The sequence below is a fragment of the Carcharodon carcharias genome, chromosome 3, assembly GCF_017639515.1.
Source record: "Carcharodon carcharias isolate sCarCar2 chromosome 3, sCarCar2.pri, whole genome shotgun sequence".
NCBI classification, from domain to species: Eukaryota; Metazoa; Chordata; class Chondrichthyes; order Lamniformes; family Lamnidae; genus Carcharodon; species Carcharodon carcharias.
In genome coordinates this window covers 102,716,222-102,742,221 of record NC_054469.1, presented here as the reverse complement: position 1 = coordinate 102,742,221, position 26,000 = coordinate 102,716,222, and the positions used below count along the sequence as shown (strand labels likewise).

The window sequence follows — 26,000 nt, the reverse complement described above, 5'->3', positions numbered from 1 at the left end:
TTAGAAAGAGACGACTGATAGTAAGTTTAACCAGAGGGTCACCACACCGCAGGTAAGAGGCAAGGTTGAGAAGGCAGGGCCTTCATGGATGACTGGGGACTGAACCTGCATCACAAACCAGTCATCCAGCCAACTAAGCGAACCGACCCTGAATTTCAAGTAATGAAAGAACATTAAGTTATATTACAAATACACAAGAAAAGTCAGGATTGTCACTGAAGCGTAATCCTAACTCTCCCAATTTGACATTCAATTGCATTTTGAATACCTGTAATATTTTTGTCTCAATTTCCTTGTCTCACAAATTATTCCAGATATTTCACACTTGGAGTAGAGTTCCTCCCATTATTGATATTAACTATACATTTCACATTTTAAATTTGTGTCCTATGCTTACTTTTCTAACGTAATGCGAAGAAATATTGTGAGTTCGCCTGAGCAATGGCATTTTGCACAATAGATCTCCTGATCTCCCCTTTTGCTCAAGAGAAGTCTATATAGTACAAGGCTCGCTGCTGATCTGGCCTGTCCCTTTAAATCCATTGCTCAGGAACTCGCTTGGGAGAATTGGTCTAAGTAGGCTGTCGGGTTGATTACAATGTGATTATTGTTGCAGTTGGTGTTGGTTTTTCTAATTTGGCAGTTCTTTGGCTCTTCTTCTTGGTATCTTAGCTTCTTCAGGTCATTTCAAGGTCAGAAAAATGAGAAGAAATAACTAAGCTCTCATTTAAAAATTGTTAAGGTACCAGCAAATCAAAACCGAATAAAGTGTTATTCACCTCCACCTTTGATGTCTTTATCTTTCACCATTCAGTCCCTCAAGCCTTCTCCACGATGTTCCACTATTCAATTATTTCATGTCTGATCTGTAGCATAACTCCATTTACTCACCATGGTTCCATTTTCCTTAATACTCTTATCTAACTAAGAATCTATCAATTTCAGTTTTGAAATTTTTAAATGATCTAGCTTAACAGCTTTTTGGGGAAAAAAATTCTAGACTTCTATTAATGTTTGAGTGAAGATGTGAATCCTGATATCACCTTCAACAGCCTAGCTCTAATTTTAAGGTTATACTTCCTCATTCTGAACAGCCCCACCAGGGGAAATAATTTATATCAATTGTATATGATTGATAGTGTCCCGTCAATTTTTAAAAATCATCTTTAACATTGCAATTAGATCACTACTTAATCTTCAATACTTCAAGTGAATACAAACTTTCCTCATAATTTAACCCTTTTAGCCACGATATCATTCTGGTAAATTTGTACTGCACCCTCTCTAACGTCAATATATCCTTCTTGAGGTATGGTGCCTAGAAATGAATGCATTACTTTAAATGCAGTCTAATCAGAGCTTTTCGTAACTGTTAATGTAACTACCATCCCTTTGTACTTCAGCCCCAGTGGGGTCAAGGCCAGCACAACATTAAACAACATTAAACTTTTAAATTTTTTTTGCACTTGTACACTAGCATTTGGTCATTTCTGTACAAGTTTCTTTAAACCTCTCTGCTGCTCAACAGTTCCTAGTTTTTCACCATTTAGAAAATGTTCTGATCCATCTTCCTGGATCCAAAGTGCATGGCCTCATGCTCACAGAATCTTAATGGCACAGAAGGAGGCCATTCGGCCCATCATGTCTTCACTGGCTTTCCAAATGAGCATTATGATCTAGTTTCATTGCCCTGTCTTTTCCCTTACCCTTGCATATTGTTTATATTCAAATAATTATCTAACATCCTCTCGAATGCCTCGACTGAACCTGCCTCCACCACAATTCCAGGCAGTGCATTCCAGATTTGAATCACTCGTTGTGTGAAAAAGATTTTCTCACGTCACACTTGCTTCTTTTGCAAGTCACTTTAAATCTGTGTCCTCTTGTTATTAATCCTTTTACGAATGGGAATAGCTTCTCCCTATCTACTCTGTCCAGCCCATCATGATTTTGAACATCTCTATCAAATCTCCTCTCAGCCTTCTTCTCTCCAAGGAGAACAGCCCTAACCTCTCCAATCTATCCTCATAGCTGAAGTTTCTCATCCTTAGAACCATTCTTGCAAACCTCTTCTGCACTCTCTCCAATGCGTTCACATCCTTCCTATAATATGGTGCCCAGAACTGTGCGCAATAGTCCAGCTGAGGTCTAACGAATGTCTTATATAAATTCAGCATAACCACCCTGCTCGGCACAATGAACTCCATCTACCACAATTTTGCCCACACGCTTAATCTATCAATTTTCCTTTATAACTTCCTGCTCCCATCTACATTACTTAGTGCAACCAACTTAGTGTCATCAGAAAACTTGCATATACGGTTCTCTGTTTCTCCATCCGTAGAGGTTCAAGAAAGGGACCCACAATCATCTTCTCAAGACAGCTTTTGTTTCTTTCACAGGCCAATGTTTATTGCCCATCCCTAATTGCCCTCAAGAAGATGGTGGTGGTGAGCCACCTTCTTGAACCGCTGCAAACCATGTAGTGCAAGTAAACCCACAGTGCTGTTAGGAAGGAGTTGTGAAGGAACAGTGATATAGTTCCAAGTCAGAATAGTGCAACTCGGAAGGGAACTTGCAGGTATCAGTGTTCCTGTGTATCTGCTGCCCTTTCCCTTCAAGGTGGTAGTAGTCATGGGTTTGGAGGTGATGTTGAAGCAGCCTTGGTGAGTTCCTGCAGTGTATCTTGTTGATGGTACACATTACCGCCACTGTGTATCGGTGGTGAAGGGAGTGAATGTTTGTGGATGGGGTGCCAGTCAAGTGGGCTGCTTTATCCTGGATGGTGTCGAGCTTCGAGTGTTGTTGGAGTTGCACTCATCCAGATATGTGGAGAGTATTCTAACACATTCCTGGCTTACAAACATATGAATCAGGAGCAGAAGTGGGTCATTTAGCCGCTCAAGCCTGCTCTGCCGTTCAACAAGATCACAGCTGATCCATTTGTGTTTCGAATTCCACATCCCCATCTACCTCCGAAAACCTTTGATTCCCTTGCCTAACAAGAATCTGTCTACCCCCGCCTTAAGAATATTCAATGACCCCGCCTTCAAAGGCAGATTGTTCCAAAGTCGCATAAGCATCAAAAAATTTCTCCTCATCTCTGTCCTAAAAGGGCACTCCTAATTTTAAAACAGTGCCCCCTAGTTCTGCACTCACCCACAAGAGGAAACATCTTTTCCACGCCTACCTTGTTCAGAATCTTATATACTTCAATCAAGTCACCCCTCATTCTTCTAAACTCCAGTGGAAACAAACTTAGTCTGTCCAACATTTCCTCATGAGGCAACCCACTGATTTCCACTATCAATCTAGTAAATCTCCTCTGAACTGCCTCCAATGCATTTACATCCCTCCTTAAATAAGGAAACCAAAACTGCACACAATACCCAAGATGCAGTCTCACCAATGTCCTGTACAACTGAAGCATAACATCCTTACTTTTATGTTTAATTCCTTTCGTAATGAAGGATAGCATTCCATTCACCTTCTAATTACTTGCTGTATCTGTATACTAACTTTTTGTGACTCATACACTAGAACACCTAGATCCCTCTGCACCTTAAAATTCTGCAGCCCTCTTCCATTTAAGTAACACTCTGCTTTTTTATTATTCCTGCCAATGTGAACAACTTCACATTTTTCTACATTACATCTGCCAGATTTTTGCCCAATCACTCAACCTATCTCCTCATGTCCTCTTCACAACATACTTTCCTGCCTATCTTTGTGTCATCTGCCTTCTACTTCCTGATTTACAGCTATTACTGGAATGTTTTTTGTCTCCTCTATAGTGAAAACAGAAGCAAAATGCTTGTTCATTTCATCCACCATTTCCTTATTATCTACTATTAACTCCCCATTCTCACTCTCTACAGGACCAACACTCACTCGCTCTTGTCTTTTTTAAATACCTGTAGAAACCCTTGCTATCTGTTTTTACATTTCCAGCTGACTTCCTCTCATGCTGTAATTTCTTTCTCCTAACTAACCTTTCAATCATTCTGTGCTGTTCTTTACATTCTGAACAATCATCTGACCTGCCACTCATCTTTGCGCAGTTATATGCTTTTTCCTTAAGTTTAATGCTTTCCTTAACTTCTTTAGTTAACCACAAATTATAGTAGGATTTTACTTATTCTGATTATTCAGAAATATCTTATGCCTTGTAGATTGTGGACAGTCTTTGGGGAGTCAGGATGTGAGGTGCTCACCACAGGATTCCTAGCCTCTGACCTGCACTTGTAGCCACCGTATTTATTTGGCTAGTCCAGTTCAGTTTCTGGTCAATGGCAACTTCCCACCCCGGCCAGGATGTTGATAATGGGGAATTCAGCGAGGGTAATGCCATTAAATGTCAAGGGGCAATGGTTAGATTCTCACTTGTTGCAGGTGGTCATTGTCTGGCCCTCGTGTGGTATGAATGTTACTTGCCATTTGTCAGCCTGGATATTGTCCAGGTCTTGCTGCATTTGAAAATGGACTGAGGATGGTGCTGAACATTGTGCAGTCATCAGCAAGCATCCCACTCCTGACCTTATGATGGAAGGAAGGTCATCGATGAAGCATTGAAGATGGTTGGGCTGAGCATATTACCCTGGGGAACTTTTATCATGAAGGTAGAACCTGTTTATTTCAAAAAGTTAAGTGCTCCTGGGAAACTCAAGACAATTTGCCTTAACAGTGTCTGACAAAAGTGCAAGTCTGGACATTTCCTGGAAAAAACAGGTTGTATTAGTTACTTGTCATTTAATGCAATACTGTAGAACAGTTATACAAGAATCACAAAGATAAAAGCAAAATACTGCAGATGCTGGAAATCTAGAACAAAAACAAAAATACCTGGAAAAACTCAGCAGGTCTGACAGCATCTGTGCAAAGGGATACAGTTAACGTTTTGAGTCCAAATGACTCTTAGTTCTGATGAAGAGTCATTCGGACACGAAACGTTAACTGTATCCCTCTCCGCAGATGCTGTCAGACCTGCTGAGTTTTTCCAGGTATTTTTGTTTTTGTTATACAAGAATCACACTCTGTTATTAGTCAATGCATATCAAAGCTTGTTGTTTAAAACCACTAGGGCCTGAATCAGTTTATTGCTACAGAACTAACATTTTGTTATGACCTTAATCACAGAAAATCTGCTAACACTCTTCATCTTTTTCTCTCACACTTACATGTAAATGTGAACATTTTAATTACCATCAAGAAAACGCAGGTCAAAATTAGAGCTTTCAAACTTAGCAGACAAGCTAAAACAAAAAATTGCTGGAAGAACTTGTTCATGAATTCCTATTGGCTATTAACAGTGCTCATATCCAACTCCCTGGATGGTATATTATAAATCATCTTCATATAGCTTGCCTGAATGTTGCCTAAAGTAAACGTTGTGAAAAGATGGTAGTACTTTTCCAACCAGCAAGGGTTACACTCCACCATCATCATTCAGTCTCCTGCAGAATCATCTTAGTTTTTGGAAAACTTGAGTGTTTCTGAGACTAGAGAAACATCAGCCTGCAGACAAAGCTCATAGGCTGCTGTTCTGATTGTGACCAAGACCTTGGCTACTTCAACCTTCCCTTCTCTCAATACCCCAGGATGCATTTCATCAGGTGACTTACTGACTTTCAAAATGCTAATCTTGTCTATCTATTACTATCCCTTCCACAACTTCCCCATCTCATTTTGTGTAATCCTAACATCATTGATTTCCTTTTGTGAAGGCAGGTGCAATTTACTAATTTAAACATAAAAAGAGCAGAAGCCAAGAGCAGAGATTTAAAAACAGTGGGAGCTGAAAGCCAGAGGGGAAATTTAAGAGCAGGAACTGAGAGCCTGAGCACACAGTTAAAAAGAGCAGGAGCAGCAAGATAGAGCAGAGATTTAAAAGCCAGAGCTGAGTGGAAATTTGAAAAGAGCAAGAACTAAGAGCCAAAGTAAAGATTTAAAAAGAGCAGGAGATGAGAGTGGAAATTTAAAAACAACAGTAATTGAGAGTCACAGTGGAGACTTAAGAAGAGTGGGAGCAGAAATCAGAACTGAGGTTTAAAAAGTATGGAGATTTAAAAAGCAGTGACAGAAAGTCAGAGCAGAGGTTTTATAAAAGAGTAGGAGCTGAAAGTCAGGGCCGAGTGACACTGGCTGTCCCAGAAGTGAAGGGACATCACTGGGATAAAGAGCCACATGGAGTGTATTTTCTGGTAGTTTTTGAATTTAATCAGGGCGAGATTGTTGATTAATTACTACAAAAACTAAAAAAAACTGAAGCCAATTTTATAATTTGTAATATAATTACAATCAATGCTCAATCAGTTAATCAGATCTAGGGGAAAAGTTAAAATTAAATAACAAGCAATAGCAACACTGAAGAGTTCTGAATTTTTAGATAATGGCAGTTAAGTAAAACATTCCAGCTAACCTCCCTATAAGGTAAAGTTATGTCAGCACAAGAGAAGCAGCTGAGTGGTGCATAGCTGGTAAGCCTTTATTTATTTTATCAATAAGTGTAATAGTCTAATAAATAGAGGTATGGCAGGGCAGCTCAGACCTGTGAAGTATGCATCCTGTTCCAAACGGGAACTCCAGGACATTTCGTGTATCTTGGACGATCACATTGAGCTCTGGGTTTTTGAGTTTGAGCAGTGGCTGGCATCACTGCAGCACATCTGCAAGACTAAGAGCTAAGTGGATGGCATGTTTATAGATGGGTTCACCCAACAGTTTAAGGATATGTGAGGAGAGAGGGAACGGGTGAAGGACAAGGCAGGACTACGTGAATACTGGTGAGAATGAAGATTCCTCTGGGAGGGTGCAGCCAGAGCCAGGTCCACAGAACCACACCAGGTTCAGCTGTACAGGCAGGGGCTGGAGGGGGAAGGAGGGAGATTGTTGATTTCCCAATGTTATGGGATCCAATTGCTGGAAGAACAGACAGATGTTTCTGTGGCCGCAGCATAAATACAGGATGCTACGCTGCTTCCCTGGTGCCAGAGTCAAGGATGTCACTGAGTAGCTGCAGAGCACTCTGAGGGAGGAGGGTGAGCAGCCAGCGGTAGTAATCCATTTCAATACCAATGACAGGTAGAAAGAAGAATGAGGTCCTGCAGGCAGAGTTTAGGGAATTGTCAAAGAAACTAGCAAGCAGGACCTCAAAGACAATAATTTCCAGGTTATTCCCAGTACCATGCACCACTGTGTATAAAAATAGGATAGAACAGATGAATGAATGGCTGGGGAAATGGTGCAGGAGGGAGGACTTTAGGGACATTGGATCAGTTCTGTGCACTAAGAAACAATAGAGGTGTTATTACACTACATGGTGTATTCTATAAGCCACCACCTATGGGACAAATATAGAGGAACAAATTTGCAAGGAAATTTTGATGGGTCCATGAATTATAGAGTAGTTATAAAGCGGGGTTTAATTATCTTAATATAGACTGGGACAATAATAGTATAAAGGGCAGAGAGGGGCAAGGGTTTCTAGAGAGTGCTCAGGAGAATTTTGTAAATTCTGGTCCAACAAGGAAGGAGACATGGCTGGATCTGGTTCTAAGGAATGGGATGGGTCAGGTGGATCAAGTATCAGTCGGGGACCATTTAGAGAATCATATTACCATAAAGTTTAGGTTAGCTATGGAAAAGGACAAAGGGCAATCCAGAGTAAAAGTAATTAATTAGAGAACAGCCAACTTTGTTGGCTAAGAACAGATCTGGCCAGGGAAATTGGAATTAAAGGCTGACTGGCAATACTGTAAGGAACCACTGACTGCCTTCAAAGAGGGGATAGTTTGGTTACAGTCGAAGTACATTCCCACGAGGGGAAAAGGTAGGACAAACAAATCCAGAGCTTCATGGATGATGAAAGAGACAGGGAGTAAGGTGAAGCAGAAAAAGATGCATATGACAAATGTCAGGTGGACAATATAAACGTAAACTAGGTCAAATATAAGGGAAGTGAAAAAACAAATGAGAATCAAAGAGAGAACATGAGAAAAGACTAGCAGCTAACATAAAAAGGGAACCCAAAAGTATTCGACATGCATGTAAATAGTAAAAAGTAAAAAGGTAATAAAAGAAGTGGGGCCAATTAGGAACCCAAAAGGAGATTTTTTGCATCGAGGTAGGGGGCAAAGCTGAATCACGAAATGAGTACTTTGCATCCGTCTTTACCAAGGAAGCCATAGTGAAAAAGACACTGTATGGGCTAAAAATTGATAAAGAGGAGATATTGGATAAGCTGGCTGTGCTTAAAGTTGATAAAGTCACCAGGGCCTAATGAGATGCACCCAAGGAAACTGAGGGAAGTAAGGGCGGAATCTGTGGAGGAACTGGCCATGATCTTCCAATCTTCCTTAGATACAGAGGACTTGAGAATTGCAAATGTTACATCTTTGTTCAAAAAAAGATGTGAAGATAAGCCCAACAACTACAGGCCAGTCACTTAAACCTGGGGTGGGAAAGCTTTTAGAAACGATAATTTGGGGACTGCGTTTGCTGCCACCGCCATGCATGCACAGTTGTATGCTGATGATAGGCCCAGGTTGATGGCCGCCATCTTTATAGGGGGCAAAGTGCAGCAGCGTGTATGGACGCCATCTTTATAGGAGGCAATGTGCGACATGAACCTAACTTACTTACTTTCAAGAACTATGTACCATGGGTCAAAATAAAGTGGCTGTCAGTGCTTTGCAAAATCATATTTCGTTCTGCAGCTTCATTAATTCACTCTATTTTTTCAATACTCACTCTCTATTTACCTCTCTCCATCTCACTTTCTATCTCAGTCTCTCAGCATCTTTGTCTCTGCATATGTCTCTCTCACTATTTACGTGTGGTTCATTCATCCTGTTTGCATCACACCAGCATTCTATCGCTCTCTCATCTCCCGTGCTCTATATCTGCATCTGTCTGCCCTTCTCAGATGCCGGCGCCAGTGCAAAGAAGCTGGCTCTCTGCCTGGCTGTGGGACAGCGCAGAATCGGATTACCGCTTTCCGGTGATAAGTCTGGGGCGCAATTAACAATCCGGGTTGCGCTGTTGGGGTACGTAGCAGAGGGCAAGGGTCGTAAATTGTACGAGGACTACCTTGCTGCAATGCTGGAAACGGCAGTGCCAATGCCCGCAAACCACTGAGTTCAGCCTATTTAAAATCAATGGAAACGAGTACTTGATTTCTGCGCATGTGTGGACCAGTGCGCATGCACAGACGGGTATTGGCGGCCATCTTACATGGCCATATTGTGTAGGCTGGAGGAGCCAAGTAATTTCGGACAAAATCAACAGTCACTTGGACAAAAGTGGATTGATGAAGGGAAGCCAGCACAGATTTGTTAAGAGCAAATCATGTTAAACTAACTTGTTTGAGTTTCTTGATGACGAACAAAGAGGGCCGATGAGGGTCATGCTATTGATATGGCATCCACGAGCTTCCAAAAGTTGTTTGTGAAAGTGCTAAACAGGCTTGTCAGCAAAGTGAGAGCCCATAGAATAAGAGGAACAGTGGCAGCAAGAATATGAAGTTGGCCAAGTGACAGGAAACAGAGAGTAGCGGTAAACAGTTGGTTTTTGGGCTGGAGGACAATATATAGCTGGATTCCCTACGGGTCACTGTTAGGACTACTACTTTTCTTGATTCTGTTGTTATTCATATGGCTGGGGAATAAGTTATAATTCATTGTCAAGGTTTCATTCAACTGCTTCAACGACCGCTGTGTAAATGGTTGTGATGCCACCAGGAATGGATGTCTTAGGGCAGAAGTTCAATATGTGAGTGATGTTTTGACTTGAATGGCCATATTCACAATTTGAGCTGTTCCTCATGTTCCACACATGGAGCAAGTGGCCACATCCTCCCTGGACCATCCTCAACCAGCTGAGGATTTTCCATGGAAGGTTGAAACCTGGGACTTCACCTTCTGGGTCAGTTACCAGGTTGTAGCTGGTGATGTTTGCACTCAACTGCAACGTGGGGTTGTCGTAAGTTTGGAGGATATGGAGCACATTCCAGTAGTAGGTGGTATAGGATTTCAGACAGGTGCAAAGGTTTTTTTTTTGATGTCCGAAATCAGGAGGAGCCCTTCATTACCTGTCAGCCAGTGGTATTCTTTGAGAATGTTTTCCCTGCAAAGATCAGGAGGTTCAATGTGTGCTAGCACAGGAAGCAACTCCAGCAGTGTTTGCCTCAACATCCCAGAAATAATCCTCATGACTTCCTGAAGGTGGATATCTACTATGTTTGTCTGGTGGTTCTTGATCTATATTAATAACCTAGAGTTTGGTGTACAGGGCACCAACTCAAAATTTGCAGGTAAACAATACTCGGAAATATTGTGAACCATGAGGAGGAGAGAGATAAACTTCCAGAGAACTTAAGACAGGTGGTGAAAAAGGTGGAGAAGTGGCAGATGAACTTTAATGCAGAGAAGTGTAAAGCAATTCATTTTGGTAGGAAGAACGAGGAATGGTAATATAAAATAAAGGGTACAATTCTAAATTGGGTGCAGGAGCAGAGGGACCAGAAATTAAGACAAGATCTGACAGAGCTTTTCAAAATCACAAGAGGCCAGGACAGTGTAGATAGGGAGAAATCATTCCTCTAATAGGAACGATTAAGAACTAGCGAACACCGGTCTAACGTTATCAGAAAAAAGCAACAGTGACAGGAGGAGAATTTTTTTTTAAACACAGTGCCAGGTTAGGATCAGGAATGCTCTGCCCTACCTTTAAATGTGGTGGAGGCAGATTTAATTGAGGCCTTTAAAAGAAAGCTGGATAAATCTGACATGAAAAAAATCAGTAGGGCTAGGTGAAAAGGCAGGGGAGTGGGACAGGACGAGTTGCTCCTCCAGAGAGCCACAATGGACACAATGAGCTGAATAGCCTCCTCCTATGCTATAACAACTCCCGTGATTCTTGGACTTTAGTCATGTCCTCATCAGCTGTGGCTCAATCGATAACAAACTTGCCTCAGTCAGTGTTGTGGGTTTAAGTCCCACTACAGCACTTAAGAGCAAAAATCTAAGGGAGTGCTGCATTGTCAGAGGTGCCATCTTTTGATGCAATATTAAACTGAGGTTCCGTCTGCATTACAAGGTGGACAAAAGGCACTATTTTGAAGAGGAGGAGGGGAGATATCCCCAGCGTCCCGACCAATATCTATCCTTCAATCAACATCACAAAAATAGATCATAGCTCCAGGGCAGAATAACCGTGGGCACCCCAATGATGCACTGGGGAAGATCTGCCTGGAAGTGCAAACATCCGATAGGCAATTGCACTGCACTGGGAACCATCCAAAAGTGCGATTTAAATCGCAAACATCGGAGAGTTCCGACTGTGTTACATCAATAATTACCCAGAAAAAGTTAGAATTAAAACCACTTCTAGCTTCTGGATACGATAGCACAGACCCACACAGGTCCCCTGGTGGATACCCAGTAACCCCTGACTACCGCCACAGAACTTCCTCCCCAACTCCCAAACCCCCAGGGGATTCCCCCCAACCCCTGACTAGCACTACCCAACTGTCCAATCCTCCCCCCTCCACCAACTGTCAACTCCAGACCCTCCCCCCCCAACCCGACTGTCCGACCTCCCCCCTCCCTCTGGACTGTCTGATCTGCCCCTACCCTCCTCACACAACCCCTAAGACCCGGTAATCAGCCAGTTCCATAAAAGAGTGGGCACAGCTTCTTCCATTCAATTCTGCAATGCTCGACTGAAGACCTCAGGAATGTACTATGCTGCACAGTTCTCCTCAGCCTGAGTTGGAAGGTCAGGTGAGACAGGGTGGAGACGGTTTCCAGGTAAGGAAGTATGAGTGGAATGGCAATCCAATTCTGATTGCCACTTGGCGGAAGTGCAGGCCCCATCTGTTCATTATCACATTGTTTTTCATGAAAGCTTACTGTGCGCAAATTACAAGTGACTCAAAAGTACTTCATTGGCTGTAAAGTGCTAGGCATGTCCTACGTTTGTAAAAGGCACAATACAAATACAAATCTGTATTTATTTTTCTTTCTCTGTGCCTATAAGATAATTTCCCTTTGGGTTCTTAATAGGCCCAACATTTGCCCTGGCCATATTCTTAGTTTATATTTTTATAAAATGTTTTGGAATTAAATTTTATGCTGTCTCCTAATCTTTTCTCATAATTTCTCTTTGCCCCCTGCATTGACTTTCCATAACCTTCCCAGCTGTTAACTCAAATGTATTCCTGTCTAAGCATCCTTTCTGTGATTTTGTTTTAACTTTTTTTTTAATCATACAGAATACAATCACTTTTGATGCTCTGAAGTTTCCCTTCAAGGAATAGCTTTATTTGTACCAGAACTCTCTCCTCCATAAATGCAATCCATTACTATTTTAACTTGGAATCTCCAATCTATCTGTCTGAAATCACTGAAATTAATCACCTTACCTTAGATATTTTCTGGTTTCTTGCCATAACTACTCTAAACTAAATTATGTTCCGGTTACTGTTAATTAGATGATCGCCACTATAACGCACCCAACTTATGAGTGCAATTAAGGCCCACTTAAGGGCCTCATCCTGCAGTTACTCAGAATTAACAGGCAGCAGGAGAGACCTAAGCCCAATGTGCAGCCTGGCAGGCTTGGCCCTGCAGGCTGTTGGACAGTTGAAGTTGGGGGTGGATGCCTCTTTTCTGGGTTCCTGGTGTCAATTGAAGGCCCACCCCAAAGTTCTCCCTTCATACATCTGCCTTTCCCTTCCTGCCCTGCCCAGCCCCCTTGCTGGCACCTGCCAGCCCAAGATCCCAGATTTAGTTGGAGGTGCAGATCCATTGCTGAATGCTTCCCCCCTGGTTCAGCAGCATTAATGGCAGTAGCCTCTATTTGGCTGGCAGCATTTTGAGGCAGTCCATCCTCCTAGAAAAGGGTAGAAGTCTCACCTCATAATAATTAATTTCGGTCAAAAATTTCAAGCGGGGCATGCCAGCCAAATGGAGCCCATTGATCAAGAAAGTTCTCTACACACAGCAGAAATTCTTTCCCAACTCTTAGTACTGCACCTTACCCAGTCTATATTAGGGTAATTAAGGTCTCTTAATGTTACTATTCTTTTTTTTTTTAAATATGCTATTGAAATTTGTCAACAAAATTTGCTCATCTATTGCCTTCTTGCTGTTTGGAGCTCTATATACAACTCGCAGTAATGTAACAACTACCATTGTGTTCCTTCACTCAAGGCAGATTCAATATAGTGTATCCTTTCGAGTCTAGGAAGAGTGTCCTCTGCAGTCACCGTCGCCGAGTGAAAAAAAAAAGTGACATCACAGGAAAATCATAAGTTCATTGGCTGGTAAGTAACTGCTAGTTTGAACTACCTATTCTAAGTTGATTTCAGATTAAAGGTGATTACTGGGGCCCAGGGTCAGAGGCCTAACACTTCAGCTTCAACTAAGCAGAGACCAATTTCCAGTTGATTTTAAAAAGTGTAGTTTGAATCTCTATTCTAACTTGCTTTCAGATTAAAGGTAAATGGGAGAAATATTTTACAGATTGATAAACTAAAGACCAGTAGGAAATTTAAAAACAACTTGAAAAACTAATTAAATAAAATAGAAATGCAGGGCCAGGTGATGTGCTGTAGCTGCATGATGTGGGAGCTGGTGGACCTCATTGTGGTTCCTAATGACCACCCCTGTGGCAAATGTTGGTTGCTAGAGGAACTCCGGCTCAGAGTTAATGAGCTGGAACCTGAGCTTCGGACACTGCGACACATCAGGGAGGGGGAGAGTTACCTGGATGCTGTGTTTCAGGAGACAGTCACATCCCTTAGATTAACTACCTTAAATTCGGCCAGTGGTGAGGGACAGGAAGGTATGACTATGAGTGAGGCAGGTAGAGGGATCCAGGAAATAGCACTGCAGGAGCCTCAGCCCTTGTCCTTATTCAACAGGTTCGAGATTCTTGCTTCCTGTGTGCACGAGAGCAGGGACTGTAGGGAGGATAAGCAAACTGACCATAGCACCATGGTACAGGGAGCCATTTAAGTTGGGGGAGAAAAAAGAAATGTAGTTGTAATCGGGGATAACGTAGTTAGGGGAATAGATACTGTTCTCTATAACCAGGATCGAGAGTCCTGAAGGCTATGTTGCCTACCTGGTGTCAGGGTTAAGGATATCTCATCTGGGCTGCAGAGGAACTTAGAATGGGAGGGGAAGATCCAGTTGACGTGGTCCATGTAGGTACCAATGATATAGGTAGAACGAGGAAAGATGTTCTGCTGAGGGAATATGAGCAGCCAGGGGCTAAATTAAAAAGCAGAATCAAAAAGGTAATAATCTCCAGATTACCACCTGAACCACGAGCTAATTGGCACAGGGTCAATAAGATTAAAGAGATAAATGCATGGCTCAAAGATTGGTGTGGGAGAAATGGGTTTGAATTCATGGGGCATTGGCACTAGTACTGGGGAAAGAGGGAGCTATTCCATTCAGATGGGCTCCACTTGAATCATGCTGGGGCCAATGTCCTGGCAAATCGCATAACTAGGATTGTAGATAGGGCTTTAAACTAAATAGTGGGGGGGAAGGTTCAGTTGCATGGAAATATAAAAAATCAAAGCTTAAGGAGAGGGTAAGAGTGCAGATTAGTGACGAGGCTGATTGTTACCAAAAAGTGAAAGGAAGGGACAGAGTGTGTGAACACCATATTGCACCAAAGAATCGTATAAGAGTAGGGAAAATTGACAATAGGGCAAACTTAAAGGCTTCGTATCTGAATGCATGTAGCATTTAGAATAAAACTAATAAGTTAACAGTGCAAATGGAGATAAATAGGTATGATCTGGTGGTGATTACTGAGACATGGTTACAGGGAGAACAGGTTTGAGAGTTGAATATTCCAAGGGTACTCAGTGTTTCGGATGGATAGGCAGGAAGGAAAAGGGGGTGGTGTAGCTTTGTTAGTAAAGGAAGAGATCAGTGCTATAGTGAGGAATGATATAGACACTGGAGAGCAAGATGTAGAGTCAGTCTGGGTAGAAATAAGAAATAGCAAGGGAAAAAAGTCCCTGGTAGGAGTAATCTATAGGTCCCCAAACAGTAGTTCAGCAGTAGGGCACAGTATAAACCAGGAAATACTGGGGGCATGTAAGAAAGGCATGGCAATAATCATGGGTGATTTGAATATGTATATAGAATGGACTAATTAAATTGGCAAGGGTAGCCTCGAGGGAGAGTTCATAGAATGTATTTGAGATTGTTTCTTGGGGCAATATGTTGTGGAACCAACAAGGGAGCAGGCTCTTCTGGATTTGGTCTTGTGTAATGAGATGGGATTAATTAATGATCTCGTAGTAAAGGATCCTCTAGGGAAGAGTAATCTTAGCATGCGAGGATTTCAAGTTCAGTTTGAGAGCGAGAAATTTGAGTCCCACACTAGTGTTCTAGAGTTAAATAAAGGTAACAACATAGGCATGGTGGCAGATTTGGCCCTAATGGACTGGGCAGGAAGACTACAAAGTAGGACAGTTGATGAACAGTGGCAGATATTTAAGGAGATATTCAATTCCTCCCAAGTAAAATATATTCCAAAGAGGAAGAAAGATGGTAAGAGAGGGAAAAGCATCCATGGCTAAGCAAGGAAGTTAAAGATAACAAAGGCAAAAGCTAAGGCATACCAAATTGCAAAGACCAGTGGCAGGCTAGAAGGTTGGGAAACTTTTAAAGATCAACAAAGGGTTACTAAAAAAATAATAATAAAAAGAGCAACTATAAATTATGAAAGAAAACTAGCGCAAAATGTAAAAACTGATAGCAAAAGCTTCTACAAGTATATGAAAGGAAAGAGAGTAGCTAAAGTGAACGTTGGTCCCTTGGAGAATGAGACTGGGGAGTTAATAGTGGGAAACGTAGAAATGGCAGAGACGCTTAATCAATATTTTGCCTCGGTTTTCACGGTGGAGGACACTAATACCACCCCAATAGTAACAGGTAGTGCAGAGGGTATAGAGAAGGAGGAACTTAGAACAATCACCATCACAAGAGAAAAAGTACTGAGCAAACTATTGGGATTAAAGGGTGACAAGTCCCCAGGGCCTGATGGCCTACATCCCAGGGTCTTAAAGGAAGTGGCAGCGGAGATAGTGGATGCATTGGCTATAATATTCCAAAATTCCCTGGATTCTGGAAAGGTTCCAGTGGAATGGAAAAATGCTAATATAACGCCCTTATTCAAAACGGTGGTGGGGGGGGGGGGGGGGGGGGGGGGGGGGGGGGGGGGGGGCTGCTGCAGAAAGTAGGAAACTATAGACCAATTAGTTTAACGACTGTTGTTGGGAATTGTTGGAATCCATTATTAAGGAAGTAGTAATGGGGCATTTGGAAAGTCAAAATGCAATCCATCAGAGTCAGCATGGTTTTATGAAGAGTAAATCATGTTTGACTAATCTGCTAGAGTTCTTTGAAGATGTGACAAGCAAAGTGGATAATGGGGATCCTGTAGATGTAATATACCTGGACTTCCAGAAGGCCTTTCACAAGGTGCCGCACAAAAGATTAATACACAAGATAGGATCACACGGAGTTGGGGTAATATATTAGCTTGGATAGAGGATTGGCTAACCAACAGAAAGCAGAGAGTCGGGATAAATGGTCTTTTTCTAGATGGCAAGCTGTAACTAGTGGGGTGCCACAGGGTTCGGTCCTTGGGCCCCAACTATTTACAATCTATATTAATGACTTGGATTCAGGGATAGAAGTGCTCTAGCTAAATTTGCACATGACACCAAAATAGGTGAGAAAGTAAGTTGCAATGAAGAAATAAGAAATTTACAAATGGATACGGACAGGTTAGGTGAATGTGCCAAAATTTGGTAGATGGAGTTTAATGTGGATAAGTGTGAGGTTATCCATTTTGATCAGAAGAATAAAAAAGTGACTTATTTAAATGGAGAGAAACTTCAGAATGCTTTAGTGCAGAGGGACCTGGGTGTCCTCCTGCATGAGTCGCTGAAAGCTAGTATGCAGGTACAGCAGGTAATAAGGAAGGCAAATGGAATTTTGGCATTTATTGCTAAAGGAATAGAGTATAAAAATAGGGAAGTGTTGATGCATCTGTACAAGGCATTGGTGAGAGTGCACCTGGAGTACTGTGCACAGTTTTGGTCCCCTTACTTGAGGAAGGATGTAGTTGCATTGGAGGCAGTTCAGAGGAGGTTCACTAGATTGATTCCAGAGATGCAGGACTTATCTTACGATGAGAGATTGAGCAGTTTAGGCCAATACTCGCTGGAGTTTAGAAGGATGAGAGGAGATCTAATTGAGGTATATAAGATGCTAAAGGGGATAGACAAAGTAGATGTGGAGCGGATGTTTCCCCTGGTAGGGCATTCTAGAACGAGAGGCCATAGTTTCAGGCTAAGGGGTGGTAGATTTAAATCAGAGATGAGGAGGAATTACTTTTCTCAAAGGGTCGTGAATCTGTGGAATTCACTACCTCAGAGTGCAGTGAATGCCAGGATGCTGAATAAATTTAAGGAGGAGATAGACAGATTTTTAATTAGTAATGGGTTGAAAGGTTATGGGGAGAGGGCAGGAAATTGGAGTTGAGGCCAGATGAGATCAGCCATGATCGTATTGAATGGCAGGACAGGCTCAAGAGGCTGAACTGCTCCTATGTCCTTATTTAGATCTTTAATCAGTACTGCTGCATCCCCTTCTTTTTCCTTCTCTATTATTCCTAAATACTTGGTAATCAGGAATATGAAGAACCAGTTCCTGGCATTGTTTGAGCCATGACCCTGTCAATGCAAACATGTCAGAATCCCATGGAACAATTTGTGCCTGCAGCTCTTATCAGTTACACTGCAGACATTGATTCACATATAGTACCTCCCATTATCACTTTTATTATTTTGCTCAATCTGCTCCCTTCAGTTTTTGGGATTTTTTGATTTTACTGCTGTTTATAGCTCTCTCTCTCCTCCAACCTTACCGCTGCTCCCTTCTGTTATTTTTCTGATTTCCCTCCCCCTTCTAAATTAGTTCAAACCCTCCCCAACAGGACTAGTAAACCTTCTATGCAAATTCTTTATGGATTGTCAAATTTTCTCCAGGGCTCAAGCTATCCAAATTTCACAAATTAATTTGATTATCCAAATTTCAACTTCACATGCTGCATACAAGAGCCAAATTGTTTTTCTGGATGGTTGCTACATGGCACTGCATTACTTGTATCCCAAAAAGTGATGCAATGATGTAGATAATTTGCAAGTTTGAATGATTTCTTTGAATGATACCACAACTAAAGGGATATCAGGAAAGAGTGATTAGGCTGGGGTCCTTCTCTCTAGAAAAAAGACCAAGGATGAAGAGAAGACTGAGCCTACAGGGTCACCTGACAGAGGTCTTCAAGGTTATGAAAGGGTTTGTTAGAGTAGACGTAGAAATGTTTTCACTTGCGGCAAAGACCAGAACCATAATATAAGATTGCTACTAATTTTCCAATCGAGAATTCAGGTGAAACTTCTTTATACCAAAAGTGGTTAAGATGTGGAACTCATTATCATAGGAAGTAGTTGAGAGGAACAGCACAGATGCATTCAAGGGCAAAATAGATAAGCAAGTAAGGAGCAAAGTTACAGAAAGGTATGATAATGGGGCCAGGTGAAGAGGGGTATGCGGAAACTTGTGTGGAGCATCAACGTTGGGCCAAATCACCTGTAAATACTTGGTAATCAGTTTGTAAAATAAAATGGCTATGCTTTGAGACTGCAGTTTCAGGTCCCTCCTGGAGCCTAAATACACGCCAGCTACATAAAATCAGGCAATTTTGCATCCAAGTTAGTTTTATGATTTTGCATCTTTTTTTAATATCATCTTTTCTCTCAACCAACAGTAGATCCTGTAAACAGACTCTTGCTCTCTACAATCCAAAATCTGTATCTTATCTCGGTTTTGGGTCTGCATCTTTGTAAGGTCAAAGATTAATAGTTATCCCATTGAAGTAATCCACTTACTGGATGTAAGTTTTCACCATGCTACCAAATTCTCTTCTAAATGGCAAAAGCTACAATACATATAGAGAGGTGAAATGCTGAAAATAATTACTTTATTTTTCCTTTTTAAATGTTAACAAAGTTACCAATTCTTAGTTTCTCCATGCCATTTATTATCTGCAACTAACTGGATTTAATCAACTTCAGTGTAATCTGTTGCTTGGAAGTGCACAAGAATGATACAAAGCCATTATCCATTCCTTGCTATGAAAATAACTGCTTGACTTTCTGTATTTCCTCCCAACAGCATTACTATGAACATAAGAATTAGGAGCAGGAGTGGGTCACTCGGCTCCTTGAGCCTGTCCGCCATTTAATAAGATCATGGCAAATCAATCAAGTCACCTCTTACTCTTCTAAACTCCAGTTGATACAAGCCTAACAGGTTCAACCTTTTCTCATAAGACAACCCGCCCATTCCTGGTATTAGTCTAGTAAACCTTCCCTGAGCTGCCTCTAATGCATTTACATCCTTCCTTAAATAAAGGAAACCAATACTGTACACAATATTCTAGATATGGTCTCACCAGTGCCCTGAATAACTGAAGCATAACCTCCCTACTTTTGTAATCAATTCCCTTCACAATAAATGATAATGTTCAATTAACTTTCCTAATTACTTGCTGTACTTATCTATAGCGATTCATGCACTAGACAACCAGATCTCTCCGTAACCTCACCATTTACATAACCATTTCTTTTTTATTCTTCCTGCCAAAATTGACAATTTCATATTTGTCCACATTATACTCCAAATCTTTGCCCACTCACTTAACCTATCTATTTGTAGCTCCCTTAGGTCCTCTTCGCAACTTACTTTCCTAGTTATTGTGACTGTTGTCTAGAGGTGCCAAGTTTCCAAGCAGGGGTGATACCATTTCATGTTGCTGCATCTTCCCAAAATATTGTACATCTTAAGTTAACTGAAACCAAGCCTTTTGCAAAATATATAAATTCTTTTATACTTCTAACAACAAAAATTTGTGACCTACTTGTTTGATTTTTCATTGTGTTTTCAAGGAAAAGGTCATTCCAGAAGATAAATACTGCAGGTGAATCACACATGGTTCATGCGAAAAGTGAAGGGTAAAAAGACAAAAGGGGGACAGGAGGAGGACAGAGACAGAGAGAGAGAGGACAGAAGATGAGAGAGGCAAACAAACTGGCAGTTTCTTTCTTCGTTATAGTTTGACTTTTCCTCAAAAAAAAAGTTGAAATTTGGAAGCAAATAGAGCCTCTTTGAAGGATAGTTATGGAGGGAAAGATAAAAATTGATTGATGATGAAAGGGCTCTGGCCTAACACAACATGCGCTTGGGTGAGCAAGTGGGGAGAGGGAGTAATGGATATTGAGTTAAGTTTAAAGTTAGTAGTAGACGTTCGTGTGTAAGGCATTGGATGGTCGGGAGAATAGTGTATAAATGCAAGTCTTTTTTTAAAATCAAATACGCAGATGAGCTATGTTGTAATTGTGTTCCTTTTCTAATTAAAGTTATTTTACAGAAATTGCAGATCACCAAATGGATAGCAATTTAACTTATTATGCAACATAATCTGAATTGGAATATTGGATTTTACTTCACCGTACATTTCAGAAGACAAGCATATTCTGACTAGCAAATATAAATTCCAATGCTAGAAAATAAGAGGAAGCATGCTTTTTGCAGCTTTCTCCAAAAATTTCAGTTGTAATTGATATTTGAAATTTCCTTGCAGCATTTGCTGAGAGAGAAAAACAGAGTTAACACTTTAGGGCTGTGTCAGACCTAAAACGTTACCTCTGTTTCTCTCTCCATAGATGCTGCCAGACCTGCTGAGTATTTCCAGCATTTTCTGTTTTTATTTCAGATTTCCAGCATCCACACTATTGTGCTTTTGTGTTGTTTGAAATTTATATTTTTTTATGTTTTATTAGCCAGGAAAAAGAATAAATGGTCAATTTCCTGGACTTAATTTCTTTGTTGCACATATTTGATAATCACATGCATTGCATTATTTCTCAGTGAAAGGCCATTATTGAATATTTTTCTTTGAAATAATTATACCAGCTCCAAAACCTTCCAGGTTACCATGGGTCAAAATGTATTTTAAAAGTAATTTAGGCCATTTTCATTTGTATCTATCAATGAATTGTTTAAAAAAAAAGCCTGTTCAATGCCACGACTGCACTCAAATTTGATTTATGACATTAAAAACAGATTGATCAACACAGCTAAATGCAAAAGTGAAGAAGTTGTTGTGATCCCTGCATTAAAAAGATAGGTACAGAAGGATGTATAAAGACCGCAGGGATTAATAATGAAAACAAAAAAACTGAACCCAAGGTTCACTGCACCTAGGTTATGCATAACCTATCCAACCAGTGGCTCCTGTAGAGGGGCACCCAGAGTTCACCAACTACCAAAACTCAAATAAAAAAGCAAAATACTGCAGATGCTAGCTGTCTCAGATAAAAACAGTAAATGCTCAAAATACATAGCAGGTCTAGCAGAATCTCTAAGAAGAGAAACAGAGTTCCAGTTTCAGGTCGATGACCTATTGTTAGACATTCTGAATGGTCTTCAATCTGAAACCTTAATTCTGTTTCTCTCTCCACAGATGCCTTTAGACCTACTAGCTATTCCCAACAAAACTCAAAAAAGGAGGCAGGAAAAATACGAATTAGGAGCAGCATGGATGATCTGATTGTGGCCTCAACGCCACTATCCTGCCTATCCCTGATAACTTCTTGACTAACAAGGGAATCTACCTCTGCCTTAAAAATATTCAATAACCGTGCCTCTACCACTCTCTGGGGACAGAGAGTTCCAAAGACTCGCGATCCTCATCTCTGTCTTCAATGAAAGACCTTATTTTTAAATTGTTTATTGTGTCCCCTAGTTCTGGTCTCTCCCAAAAGGAGAAACATCCTTTGAGAATCCACTCTGTCAAGCTCCCTCAGGACCCTATATGCTTCAATAAGATCACCTCTCATTCTTTTAAAGTCCAATGGATACAGGATACATGTATGCCCAGATTCAATCCAAGTTTAGATAATTTTTCATTATGCAATGCTTTGTACAGAAACAGGTTAATATGCAGCCCACACATGGCTCCATGAGATCTCTACTATCTAAAGGCCCAGGAGGTGACAAGTGAGTTTGGGGGAAGCAGTCATGAGTCATAAGCTTAATGTCTTTTATATGCTGGTAGTAGGAATTATACTATTAGAAAGATTGTTCCTTGATAGTTTCAAGGTTTGATTGGTTGTGGAGTGGAGGTGATTCCTCAAGATTTATCTTCTCTTCAACAAATTATTAAAAATTGTAATGAATTGAGATTCCCGCTTTGAATTGTTCTCGGATTATAAGGCAAAAAAAATCTGTATGTATTTGCAAACCTTTAGGAGTATTTTATTCCCTTAAGGAGTTTCAGAATACTAATTGGTGAACTATAAAATATCAGAGATCTGATCATGATCCATACCTTAAACACGAATGTTAATTGGCTGGAGGTGAGACTTCTACCCCTCATTTGGGCAGAAGTGCCACCTCAGAGAGATGCCAGCAAGTCCCAGCAGCGCCAGCGGCAGCAGTAGCCAGGACTGGGACTACAAGCAGTCCCCAGGATCTAAGTTCTGAAGTCCAGGACCAGGCAAGTGCAAGGGGGTGTTCTCATAGTGAAGATGGGAGGTGAGGCCCGTCCAGGGGGCTGGGGGGAGTGATATCTTAATGGGGAGGATGGGGGGCATGGACAAACACCTATAGGGGACAAATCTTGTAGGCCTCCCACCCGCCCCACCGCTCGAGGCCCAAGTAGGATGACTTGCCAGGCTTCCCTTTGTCCCTGAACTACACATGCCAGTATCAAAATTTATGATGGGTTAGAAGTGACCCTTAAATGACCAATAATTGGCCAACTAAGGACCTCAATTGGGGCAAGGAAGGCAGGCTACCCTAGGCCTCGCCCATCACCTGTAAAATTGCATACAGGTCAGGGGCGTGCAGGAGGGCAGCAGCAAGGCCATCCAGGGAATTTGCACGCCCTGCACCTGCAAGCCCGCTGGTGAGATCTGTAAAATTCTGCCCGGGTCTGAATGTGTTTTGTAATGCAAAACTAAAAGGAGTATTGGAACCATCAACTATGTTCACAGTATTCTATAAAGCACTTAACCAAAAGCTTGCCTTTTATACAAATTATACAAAAAACAAGCAGAGAAAAATAATGGACTTACCATGGCCTTTTACCTTGGTTCCGAACCAACTGAAAGCATTTGAAGCTTTGATGGTTGCACCCAAGACATCATTAATTATCTCTTAAATGGCTCATTCCTTCTGGAAGGAAAAGTGAACAATGTTCGTTTTTTTGAAAGCAAGTGCTTAAATCTTTAAAGCCTAAAGACAAAAAAGTGATTTCAATTTCAAATCAGAAAAGTAAGGAACATTTAAGCGTTTTAAACAACCAACTGTAGACACAAATCAAAAAGAAAAAGCTGCAAAGTAGAGCAAGTTATAAAGCAAGGCTGTGATTGTGTCTTCAGTGTCTTGCAATCAGGATATATATTGCACAACACAGATTTGCATTAGAAAAGTATGCAATGGTGAAATGTAACAAACAGAAAATGCATGCATACATAAAACTTTTAGAATATAACTAACTGGTGTCCGATGTTATTACTCAGTGAATTAGAAATTTTATCAGAATTGTGGATGTTAAGCCAAGTAGTGTTATCAGGAACCCTGATTTTGTGTTTGAGGCAGCAATAGGAAGATAGCAAAGATCTTGCAGTACTGGGTTAAGCTTTCAGCGTCTATCAGTATTTTACAGGGGTATTAGGTTACTGCAAAGGCCTCCCCTCGAAGATCCAGGAACACTAGAGAGATTCTGGACGCAATGCAACAGGTCCCACCAGGATTTGGAACATTGGAGATTGGAGAATGAAATCCTGGGTCTTGGAGAATTGGGGCTGGTTTGTGTGTGTGTGTGGGGGGGGTTGGTTTGTGTGTGTGTGTGTGTGTGTGTGTGTGTGTTTGGGGGTTGAGGGGGGGGCGGGTAACACAGTGGAGGCAAGAGTCCAGCAGATTTTTTGAGTTGTGGTGGGGAGGTAGGGCTGAGTACTGTCTGGAAACTTTAAGACGAAGGGAGCCAGGCAAATGAAGCCAAAACTGCCCTTGACCACATGGTACCTTCAGGCAACCTCTCCTCTTACAATCAGCCTCCTTCTGACCCACCCAGATACCTTTTGGTCTGTCAAACACCCACCTACATCACCAACCACCTCCTGACTTAAAGCATTTAAGGCTGAACTTTAGCACACAAAAATGGGTGGATTGGGTTTAAGTCAGATATAAAAATTTGAAACAATGAATCCGAATCCCTAATCCATCCACTTCAGAATTTTACAGAGTTGGGACAAGACGATGGCAACCACTCGAAATGTTAACTGTTACTCTCTCCACAGATGCTGCCAGATCTGTTGAGTTTTTCCAGCATTTCCTGTTCTTATTTTAAATAAGAGGCTGCCAGCCTCATTAAAATATTTAAATTACCAACCAACGATCTTTTTTTTATTAATCATTCACGGGATGTGGGCTTCGCTGGCAGGGCCAGCACTTATTGCCCATCCCTAGTTGCCCTTGAGAAGGTGGTGGTGAGCTGCCTTCTTGAACTTCTGCATTTCATGTGGGGAAACATCCTCTCAGCATCCACGCTGTGAGGTCCCCTCAGGATCTTATATGTTTCAATAAGACCACGCCTCATTCTTCTAAGCCCCAATGGATGCAAGCCCAATCAGTCCAACCTTTCCTCATAAGATAGCAAAGCACCATGCTTGATCAGCATCCTATCCACCTTAAATATTCACTTCCTCCATTGCTGGTGCACTTTACTGTAGTGGGCACTAACACTGCAGTGACTCACCAAGGCTTCTGACCTAATTTTTAGAAGGTCCTGTTCACCCATCACGCCTGTACTGATTGATGTACATTGGCTCATGATCCACCAGCACCTTGATTTAAAATTCTCATTTTTCATGTTAAAGTCCCTCTGTGGCCTCACCCCAACCTATCTGAGGTCAGCAATGTAAAGCACTGGGTGTTCCCCTAACCTGGAAGTGTGAACACTGTATACTGTTTGAAAGCAGTAGTGTTAGCACTGTGTTTTGTATGAACTGTAGCCTGTCTGACAATGACAGGATCAAATTACACAGTCCAGACTGTTCAGTGTGTTTTGTCCTCCAAGGGAATCAGTCAAAAATCTGGTAAAGCTTGCTTGTGTTGCAAATATTTTATCTTTCTGCTATCTAGAATGGTAGCCTTGGCGTGATGCTGGAATAGGAGCTTGTTAAACATTTTTCTTCTGGATTTTTAACTGGGAAACACATAGTCTTGTCCTCAACCAAGAAATCAGGGAGAATGCTGGAACTGAAAATCTATGAGAGTTCTTATGGGGGCTAGAGCATGGAAGTATGGAGAGCAGAGCTAAGGGAGTTATTAATTAGGTTGATAGAGCAGCAGCATTATGGTATGTAGAAAGCCAGGGGAGGAGGAGGTGAAATTGTGAAAAATACGCTGGAACACGCATTTGTTCATTTCCAGGGGCACAGGGCACTGATGGATGGGCTGGGGACAGGCAAAGGGATGTGAACAGCAAAGGGAGAAAAAGGAAGTAGTTGGAAATACCTGAGATGTCTTAACACTCACCAGTGATAGACACCTCAGGAAATGGAAGGCCTTGTTTAAACATTGGGATGATTGAAGCCATCATCACGGGGGCCCTGTCACAACCCTATCACTAAACAAAGTTTTTCTGGCCATTGTCACATTGCTGTTCGTGGAACATGGCTGTGTGCAGTCTGACTGCTGTTTTTCCTACGACAGTGATGATTGGCTGAAAAGTGCTTTGGAACATTCCAGGGTTCAGCTCCTTTATCCATGGTTTGAACCAAGGCTGTTATGAGGTCAGGAGCTGAGTAATCCTGGCAGAACCCAAACTGA

The 26,000-nt window shown here is 41.5% G+C and overlaps 1 protein-coding gene across 14 annotated transcripts in view; it reads right to left on the bottom strand.

Moving 5' to 3' along the window:
* The window catches only part of invs (inversin), a 429,324-nt gene that overhangs the window by 387,284 nt on the left and 16,040 nt on the right, over positions 1-26,000 (bottom strand). For 11 of the 14 annotated variants that reach the window (XM_041184776.1, XM_041184775.1, XM_041184784.1 and 8 more), the window contains one exon: positions 23,240-23,339. In XM_041184776.1, the coding sequence (XP_041040710.1) occupies positions 23,240-23,242 (3 nt within the window). In that variant the 5' untranslated portion in view covers positions 23,243-23,339. The remainder of the gene's footprint in view (positions 1-23,239; positions 23,340-26,000) is intronic. The other 3 variants (XM_041184778.1, XM_041184779.1, XM_041184780.1) reach the window with 1 other exon arrangement.